The sequence below is a fragment of the Antrostomus carolinensis genome, unplaced genomic scaffold, assembly GCF_000700745.2.
Source record: "Antrostomus carolinensis isolate BGI_N321 unplaced genomic scaffold, ASM70074v2 scaffold16385, whole genome shotgun sequence".
In the NCBI taxonomy this organism is placed as follows: Eukaryota; Metazoa; Chordata; class Aves; order Caprimulgiformes; family Caprimulgidae; genus Antrostomus; species Antrostomus carolinensis.
In genome coordinates, this window is record NW_010317219.1 from 2399 (window position 1) to 12600 (window position 10202).

Below are 10202 nucleotides of genomic sequence, written 5' to 3' on the forward strand. Positions count from 1 at the left end.
GGGTGACCAACATTTTCAGTCCTCCTCAGCAGCTCTCCTACAGTCTCCCACTGAATTGATTTCTCCTCAGTGTGATGCCTCTCCCTCCCAAATAAATGGACTGAATTCTTCCACATCTTTGGACATGAGGTGCTACTCTGCTCTTCCTTCTCTAGGAAAAACGTTCCATGTGGAAGGGATTTCCCTTCACCTCATCTGGAGGCCATAGTGTCTGGCAGCAATGCCTCAAATCACTTGCCCCACCATAGACAAAATGATCTTTATTATAAAGACAGGTTACCATGCCAGTGCCTTGGCAATATCCAATCTCTGGATAGAGCCAGGCAAGTCCCCGTAGTATCCTGCGCAGCCGTGGCACCCCAATACTGTTCATGTTGGAGAAGCAGGCATTGCTGGGCATTGTGCGGAGCAAGTCCTTTTCAATCTGCGAGACAGCCATAAGGAAGAACAAGGTCAGCTAACAGCATCTGAACAACTGCCTTCTGCTCTCTGCACTTCCCCACAGCCTCTTGCCTCAGCTTCTGCACACGCATGCCTGAGTCCTTAGGTACCAAAGATGGTCCTGCCCAAGCACCTGGGGTCAGTTTAACAGCCTTCACTGACATGTGGGAAAATGCCAGTGCAGACAGTGACTTGGTGTCTCCCAAGAAATACTTGCCTAAACTCAGCCCCTAGCTTCACCACGGAGAATAGGTAGGCATACTGGTTGGAAATTTCACCTCCTTACGATTTCAAGCAAGGCTTCCCAACAAATCTATCCCAGAAAGAAACCAACAACCTGGCCACACCTGTGACAAGGGACTAAGAGGTGAACAGCCCACAGATCTCCCTTGGGCAGTGATGTTCTTCCTTCCAACCATTTTGAACCTAGCTTCTTAGTGAGAGGTGAATATGTGCAGAGGTCACTTTCTCTTGCCATGGCCTTTGCCTCCTTTCACAAAAGGAGAGGTCAGAGGAAGAGGGAAAACACCCTGCAACAGTCTTGTTGGTGTTCAGAGACTTTGTATTTGAGGAAACAAAGACAGTCTCTGGAAGCAGTTGCCACTACCTCAACAGAGGTACATCTGTCAGCCTTTCACCCTTCACTTCCCTCAATGAATAGCAGGATGTTTGCTGAGATGCAACTGCAGCTGTTTTCTAGCTTGCAGGTAGCATGGGTCCAACCCCTTCCCTGCTGTCCTAGGAAGGAGGGCAGCTGCACAGTTGCTATTCCAACAAAACAAAGGAGAAATATGCTCAACGGGATTAAGCTTTAGCAGGATTCAACCACACATGTCCTCTCAACTGTCCCTGCTGCATGTGTTAGGCAGACACCCCTTCCTTCTCATGCAGCAGATCTTGCCCTTCTCCACACGCCCTCACGCCCAGTCAGCACTAAGCAGTACCTCCTACCTGTTTGGCAGCAATAGTTTCATCGTTAGAGCTGTTTTTCACGATATCCCGATATGACATCTCTGAATTCCTCTTCTTCTGCAAGGCCCCCGACAGGCGCATCCACAGCTGGGGGGACAGGGTGAAGAGAGATAGGACAAGTCACTAAGACAGCCACAGAAAGCCCTATCTTCTACCTTCTCAACCAAGGTACCTTCTCAACCAAGAGAAAGTAGTCTTGCTTGATGGTCTCTTATTCCAGGCAGAAGAACCTTCCCAGACAAGCAGCACTCTCACCTGTGGCCTCATGCTGTGTGGGATGCCAGCTAGCACCAGGGAGCGCAGCTTGTCTGAATGTGGTAGAGTGACCTCAATTTTATCCCAGGTGAGGTCACCCACGTCATGGTTGTGTGTGAATTCCAGATGAGCCTGCCACTTGAGCCTCTGCTGTGGCTCCTCCGTCAGTGGGACCCCCAGAAGCTTGCTGGAGTTTGGCTCAGCACCATCTGCCTCAGCAAAGGGAGAATGAAATGAAGAGAAGAAAGAGAAGGAACAGGAGAAGGAACAAACATAGGGCAGGGTGGGGAGCAGGAAGGACATCTGAAGAAAGCACATTAAAAACATTCACGTCTTCCAGCCAGAGCATGGAAAGACAAAGCTTGGTTTCTAACTGTCTTCATGCAGCAAATTTTACGGTCATAAGCAAAAGGCACTGGGGCCTTCAGAACTAAGAAGCTGTCATCAGGCTTCTAGTCTCTACTTACTCATGATTTAGAGCAGAGTGTGGCTGGAATTAAACTAGACCCCGGCAGCAGTCATCCTGCTGGGTTTTGTAAGGATCTGTAAATCACGCTGACAAAAGCATAGCAAGCCTCAGAGGTGGCAAGCAGAAGCTATATGTTCATGCAAGTAATGAGGTGCAAAATGTTAACTTTGGGGATATTTAATCACCAAAAAAGCTTTAATAAGGACACTTCAATTTCACAATGAGAGAGCACCTTAACCTGAGGCTGACTTTCTAAAATAGATAACTTTAGCACAAGTACAGGTTTGATGTAAGGCATTCTGTCCTTCATCATGTAACACATCCCAATAACACAGTCCAAATCTTTCTGCTGATTTTATAATGCACAAGTCTATCAAATGTTCTGGCCAAAGAAAATTGGTGTCCTGTCCTCAACTCTGGGTCATTGCTTCAAAGAGGATCCTCTTATGACTCAAGCTGCCTCAGTGTACACGTGCAAACAACTTCTGCCCTTGCACTGTACCGCCAGAGCCCTGGAAACATCCTCTCAGAGTACATAAAGCAACTCCTACGTCCCCCCACTCCTTTCTCTTCCTCTTTGCAAAGGCAGCCAGCTGTTGTGGTTCAATGCCCAGCTGCAATAGCTCTCCACACCTCCTCGTATTGGGTCACTTGCCTCTATATCTTGCAGAAAAAAACAGTATATGGATTCTGCCCCTACAGTTTGCCCCACGCTTTGCCAAGCTGCTGGTATGCACAGAACACATACTGCTGCCACTCACCTTGGCCATGAGTTTTTCAACAGACAGCATATGTCACTGTGCCTGCTATCAGTGCTTAGAGGGCTATTGAACACAACAGAGACCGCACTGTGAACTGGGAAAGTTGCCCTTCCCCAGCATGCAGCTGCTAATGGAAATAGTAACTTCCTCTTAACTTTTCTCTCTCTTACCCATGGCACACAGTCAGACTCCCATTAAGACCAGCACGTCTAGTGCACTTTATTACAATGGTAGGATACAGAAAGATGATGACAGGTGGGTACACAAGACCTAGCACAGAATGGCTGCAAAATCACCCTGCTGTACATGGAAGCATGGGAAGAGCTGGACACAAGACACAATGGCAGCGGGAGGGAGGGGACTGGCTTTACCTTCCTTATCAACTCGGAAACCAAATTCATCATAGCGGAACTCTGGCTGCTCCATGGATTCTTCTTTCTGGGCAACATGAGGAAGAAGAACAGACACTTTCACCAGCTTAGCACTGAACAACTGAAGAGAGACATGTGGATATTGCACCATCCTATCACTGTCTGCACTGTCCCTTCTGAGTAACTAGACTCCTTGCTTTTTTATTTTCAGTGTCTCCCACCGCAATTCCCAGCTGGGGAGGTGTTGCAAGCCATTCCCATTTTGACTTCTCCATGGAAACTGTGAAGTTCTGCCAGATTTTCACACTTGCACAGATTTTTCCAGCAATCTTTTTCCAGCAGGGCAGGTTTAAGCACGGCATCATATCAAGATCAGAACTTCCCGCCTGGAGAGGCACGAAGCCCTCCTCATGGACTAAGGAATCCAAACACACCAGTTAAGTGGTCTCTACTGTCTGCATCTCGAATACACAGCGGTCCTCTGTTAGCTGTGCAGCCACATTGCAAATTCAGCTCCCTGCACTGCTCCATCTCCTGCCTGTTGCTTTCAGGATTTCTCTGAAAGATAGCAGGCAAAACTGGGATTTGCACCTGTGAAGCAAACCCAAATTACAGACCAAAGAAAATTAAGGTACATGACCCAAATCTCAACTTTCCTCATCTGTGCTCATGGTTGGCATTGGGGTGTACACACTGGAGGTTACGACTAGGCTTTTTTAAGGAGTGCAAGTCTACAGAAACCTCCCCTTTCCTGCAAGCCTACCTGCCCTTCCTGCAGGGTCTCGCAAGCATTGCACACAGGCAGCGCACAGAAAGCACACTTCTAGCATAGCTCCACAGTAAGTTTCAGTTTGCTCCACTGGGCTCAGCTGTCTTCAGCAAACCCTGTGGGTAAGTTACAAAATTCCACGGCTGCCTCCTTCCTTCCTGCTCTGCCCACCTGGTGGCAAGTCTTGAGGCTAGCACTTCCTGGCATGCACAAGCCATCCAGAGTAGCTCGATGGTGACAGAGACTCCCCGAGGGTGTCAACATTTTTATAGTGGAGCAATAGTTGCAAAACAGCAGGGCAATAATTCACACAAGTTTCTTTATGCTCTGCAAGATCCTCTTGCAAGAGCCAGGATGCAGCCACAAAACACACAAAGTTTAAATAGCAAACAAGTGTCTACAACCAAACCACCAGAGGAAGAGTGCATCTCTCCCTCCTTTTCCCTGTGGCTTTCAGAGACCATCAGAAATCACCAGGGTCCCTTTACTTCTGTGCAGAGCCAGAGAACACCCCCTCCCTGCCCCACACCATACCTGTGTGTATTTTGCCAGGATCTCCTGGGGCCAAATGCTGGGAGTAAGTGCCGAGAAGGGACCCCCAGCAGAGGGAGTGTGATGGCCTAAACAGAAAGAGATGAACATATAGCAGTGAAAATCTGGAAGGACTCCTTTGGAAGACACAAACTCAATACAGACTGCTCCGACAAGAGAAGGACTCTCGCAGCAGTTTGTCTCTGCTGCCACTCTAGATATTGAGAAAGCTCCCACTTCACAAGGAAGCAAGGAATTCCAGATGGTTTTGTCCCTTATCATCAAGCAAAAGAATTAGAAAGGTCAAATGTAGTTCCCTCTAAGAAAGAGATTTCCAGGGAAGAGAAATAGTTCTACAGCATCGTACGATCTTTCTTCTGCTTGGAAAAGCTGTGCAGTCAGTGCCAAGCCAGGGGAACCATTACAAAAAAAAATTATTATGGAGAAGTAAACCCCTCCTACAGAGTCACTGACCCCAGCATCATCAGCAATCCAGAGTTCCCTGAAACTTTGTCACCCAGGCACCCAAATAGGAAATCAGCAAGATGCTCCTTTAGCTGCAGAAGGGCTGGGACACTTATGCCCCTCCCTGCAAGGTTGTCAGACAATGCCTAAAAGGCTGCAGCAGTGAAAGTTTGCCTATTATCCCGGTCTTCTGTGTTCAAGGTAAGCACCTTCCCAGTCTCAGGTAGTGTCCTACTGAACAGCTTCCTTTTTAATACTAGCAGATGTCAAATTTTGCAATTGAAGCAGATAAGCATGTCCCAGGACTTCCACCGTACACATCAGCAACAAAAAGGTTTACTTGGCTTTGAAGTGTAGTCTCCCTCTAGAGTTATATGCCCTGAAATAACCATCTGGAATGGGAAGGAAGGTGTACACAAAAAGATGAGGTGGGAGAGGGGGGGACATGCTGGAGACCTAGTTTTAGTAAAGCTTATATTCTCAGCAGCTCACAGTTGAACTCCGGTAATTCTTCAGCCTTCTTACCCCTCTAGAGCTACCACTTTACAGCAGAAATCTCTCAGATCACAAGCAAGCCACCTAGTTTGGGGCAAGTCTTGGGAGGAGAACGGAACTGAGCAAATCTTATGAAACTGGGGAAGGCAGACTACATTTCAATCTCTTTATCCTCTGTGTTCAATGTCTGAAGCAGCTTCTGCAGGCTTCAGCACAGGTTAAAAGAAGGAACTGAGTTCACCCTGAGGAAAAAGGCAGCTGGGTCACAAAGAGTGGGGTGGTGTCTTCTCCCCCAGTTTGACCAGACAGCATGGTAATGTAAAGAACGGCTCTTGGAAACAGTACCTTTCTTTTACTAAGTTGCAGCTGAAGAAGGAACAAGCAAGCAAACAAGAAGATACTGTGTCCATTTTTGTCTCCTCACCTGACATTGTGTTAGGTAAGGCTGAGTAGCAAAGGCTGCCAGCAGGTCCAGAAATGCTGTTCTCAGAGGTGAGAAGTCACTATCCTGTCATAAAAAGGAAAAAAAAAAAAAAATGGTGATGATAGAATTCAATTAGCATCTAAGAATGTGGCAGGGGCCAGACAGACCCCTCACACACAACTTCCCCACTGGAAAATTAAATCCCTTAGTATTTAAGTTCCCCACACGAAAATTAAATCCACAGACTGGAATTTCCTCTTGGTTTCATACCTACCCATCAGCTAGAAAGAGCACACTGTCATTTTCCAAAGTCCTTGTCACAGTAACAGCACGGCCGATTGAAAAAATGTCAAAAATCAAGTCAACTTGCATCACCTTTTCCATCACATCTTGTGAGTCCCTTATTTAATTATGAATACTAAGAAACCACACCATACATCACCACTCTCTGAATACACTGTCCATGGAGAAGGGACTGGAATGGTGAAAAAGCTATAAGGAGGTATCATTACATGCAATAAGCCTGAAAGATTTTAGAGGTAGCAACACAAGAGGAAAGTGTACTAGGCTGTGGAATACAGCTCCCTGAAGGGAGCCTGGGAAAGCTTCTGACAAGGATTTTCTGTGATGCACTGGACTAGGATATGGACAACATGCAATCAAGTACCTCTGCAATGAGCCAGGCTCCTCTAGACTAAATCTGTTGATGGAGCTCAGATGATGAAGCAGCCTGCATAGCTCCCCTCCTTACTTTCCTGATACCAGTTCACAGCAGATTTTTATACGGGTTTTCCAGGACAACAGTGGAATAGTTCAGTAATCAGAGAGAGATTTTGGACTGTAAGATCAACCTTGCAACTGTATGTGGGGGACAGCAAGAGCTACCTCTGCCAAGCAGATAAAGCCAGTGCTGGGATATATCAGTCACTCACACTTACTTGGGAAAGAACCTGAGAGAAACTAACGTTTGCACTTCTGGGATGGGTTTTCCAGCTTCCCCTTTTCAGTAAAACTACTTATGATTGCAGATGACTAAAAGAAGGAACGCCAGGGATTCATCCAGCAGGCCCTGTTCAAATTGTTTCTAGTGCTCAATAGTACAAGGTCATATTGCCTTTGCATCTCTGAGCTTTCCAGTGAGCACCTGCAGCCTGGAAGTGGCTTGCTACAGCAGTCCAAGATAAGCAGCTATAAAACACTGCAAAAGCATAAAAAGCATCTGTGTCTGAGAACACAAATTATAAGGCTTCTTCTTCCCAGACTTAAACAGCTCTCTGCATGAGAAAGGCTGGCGTGGATGAACAGACACTCTGGTCTTCTGACACCAACTCTCAGGGCAAAAAGAAAGAAAGAAAAAAACCCCCAAATAAAACAACAACAAAAAACAACCCCAAAACCCCTAAACAAACAAGAAAAAGTTCACTTTTGTTTCTGAGAAGTAACATTGCCCACACAGTGGCCAGTCGCTTACACCTGCAAACACTCTTCTGTCCTTCCCATCACTCCAGCCCACTTGTTTTCTTAGCACCAACTTTTCCCTCAGCAGCTGAAGACATCACAAGAATTACAGAATGAGCACCTGTACACCCATTTAACTTGGGAACGCACACGGCATGCACACCAAGCAGGTAAATCTGCTGACAGTACTTACTCCCTTTTCAACATCACTGTCAATGTACTGAGGTGCTTTTTTCCAGGCTTATCACTGCCCTGCGACCACAGCTGCTCTGTTCCTGAGCCGGCAATATGTCCTCTGCCTTCTCTCAGCCCAGTTAACCCTGCTTCCAATCACTTTTATTAGGAATGCAGTCACTGTTTCAGCCATGTCGTGTGTGCTGTGCTTCTCATTACCTGTTCTCTGAATCCATGCTCTGTGCCTCAAGCTTGTGAGTAGAGATCCCCCTGGGTCATCATTAACCTTCATGGCATGCAGAATCACTGCTGAACAAACCTGCTATGGAGGAGCTGGGCCAGTGTTAGGCACGCAGATGAGAAAACAGCCCAGAACAAGGGAATTAACCATGGTGCTCGGGAAGCAGGGCAGGAGACTGTGGAGTCTGAAAGTCCCTCCTCATCCCAGGACAGGTATAGCAAAGGGGAACACCCTCCCTTGCCAACATCATCACACACTGGCGTCCACCTTGCTGGAGATCACTCCCCTGCCTGCTGCCTGCCCTCCTGTCCCTGACACTAGAGCACTGAACTTGGTGGGCAGGTTTTTCCTGCCCCTGGTTCCTATAGAAACCTTCCTGCAAGCACCCATCTGGGACCAGGCCCAGAGAGAGCAGTGAGAGGCTCACCTTGCTGCTGGCACTGGGGTGTGCGGAAGGGCAGGGTGGGGAGTGTGAATCACATCAAGAGCAGGCTCCTGCTGCTGCTGGAGGGGACTGCCCACGGAGCCAGGTGTCCCCAAGAGAAGGTGCTGAGGCCACTGCGCCAGCCCTGTAGGTCTTCATCACCTTGCTTCCTCCCTGCCTCCATTAAAGCATCATAGGAACTGGGAGGAAGGTTCCCTGACACAGCCAGGTACCACCCAGCACAAGCCAGGAGGAGGAGGAGATCTGGCATATGGGATCAATATATTAAGTTATTTCCTTTGGCTGAGGGCTATAAACATAAAGCAATCCTCAAACTCTCCTAGCCAGCACACAGCAAGTAACGAAAGGGGCTTCCATGAAGCCTGTGAAATTGCATGCAGGAAATTGCTACAGCTAGCTTAGCTGTGTTACTTGCACAGCCTGCACTTCTGAAAACAAGCAACAGTAAGGGATACAAAGGAAATAACACATCAGATCCAACAAATATTAATGGCAACCTCCAAACTCTCAGAACTCTAAAATTAAAACCAGTTTTCACCCATGCATTAAGAAGCATCTGCCATGTTTAAAAGCAACTTAAGTTTCCTATAGGAAGTAATTTTGGTCACACAACAGGTAGTCTTCACGCTTTGAAAGAAACATATTTTTTGTTAAAATGCCAACAGAATTTGTTATTTGCAGTTTTACTTTTTGAGTTCAGACTCAAACATATCATGACACCATTGATTCCAGCCTGCTGAAAGACAGCTATGACAGCATGTGTACGCAGCCAGCAGCAGGTACACAGACTTGAAGCACTCCAGCTGTAACACCTGTGTTGGAGTTGCAAACACACACCGTGCAGGATTATATCCAACTAGTTTCTTTTCCAGTGTAGGTGTCCTTCAGAAATTTATGTTTGCAAAGGAGACCTGCAAATTTACTTCCTCTTGGCAATATCAAGCCTCCTCTGGAGGCACTCGCTCTTCCACACAGCTGTGATATGAGAGATTTCAATTACCTGGCTTCTTGCAAACACCAGATAACAATCTCCTGTTGCCTGTGTTTTACTTGCTCGGCCTCTTTTGCCACGTGATCTCCACTTAAGCCTGCTGGCGTAGCACCTGGATGTGCTAGGCATGAAATGACCTGACAGAAGCCTTTCAGTAGGACCTTTATTTTGGGACAGAAACTCCTTCTCAGGAGTGTTCTTCCCCTGATGATTTTAGCAACAAAAAAAGTAAGAATCTGACAAAAAGCCACCAAAAAAGCAACATACCTCTAGCAGACAGACTGTGCAGAAGATGAACATTTTACAAAGCAATGTTTTTGTATGCTGAAAACATTGCAACTAGTAACTATGCAGGAGCCATCAGTGAACTTCATCATAAGGACCAGAAGAAGCATAACTATTCATTCTAGAATGATTTTCATCCACTGTCATAGGAACACATAGCATATACAACACTTCCTCTGGCAGTAAGCTAGCATGAGAAAAACTCTGCTTTCCCTTATGCCATGAAGCAACACTGCATGCAGTAAATCCCACTGCCACCTCTGAGCTGTCAGCTGGTTTCCACTGCTTTCCATTCTCTCCCTTTATTAAAAAAAACACAAACAAACCTCCACAAAAAAACCAAAAAAGAAAATAAAACAAAAAAACCCAACCCAAACAGTTTTGGAAGAGAGAAAAGCAATTGCAAAGCCACAGTACTCATCTGGAGGCCATGCACTTAGGTGTAGTTCTAGAAGTCTCTTCCAGCTCAGCTTTTAAAGTCCCAAGTAGATTGCATCCAATTTAGCATCTAGATGTACTCTTCCTCTCTCAAAAATCAGACAAAAGACCTGCACTGAATTGGGCAGTTCATTTCTGTCCTCTCACACCTGGAAAGCTTTATTTTCCTAATCAAAGTCCTGGTTTGCTCAATGAAATGCACAAGGGGAGCTCTCAG

At 46.5% G+C, this 10202-nt stretch overlaps 1 protein-coding gene across 1 annotated transcript in view; it reads right to left on the minus strand.

Moving 5' to 3' along the window:
- The window catches only part of LOC104525371 (small G protein signaling modulator 3 homolog), a gene marked incomplete at its 3' end in the record, with an annotated part of 17878 nt that overhangs the window by 1812 nt on the left and 5864 nt on the right, over positions 1–10202 (minus strand). The window contains exons 2-7 of the mRNA XM_010168513.1: positions 5954–6037; positions 4573–4658; positions 3270–3336; positions 1669–1877; positions 1393–1500; positions 281–424 (exon numbers count right to left, since the gene is read on the minus strand). Of these exons, the coding sequence (XP_010166815.1) occupies positions 281–424; positions 1393–1500; positions 1669–1877; positions 3270–3336; positions 4573–4658; positions 5954–5960 (621 nt within the window). The remainder of the gene's footprint in view (positions 1–280; positions 425–1392; positions 1501–1668; positions 1878–3269; positions 3337–4572; positions 4659–5953; positions 6038–10202) is intronic.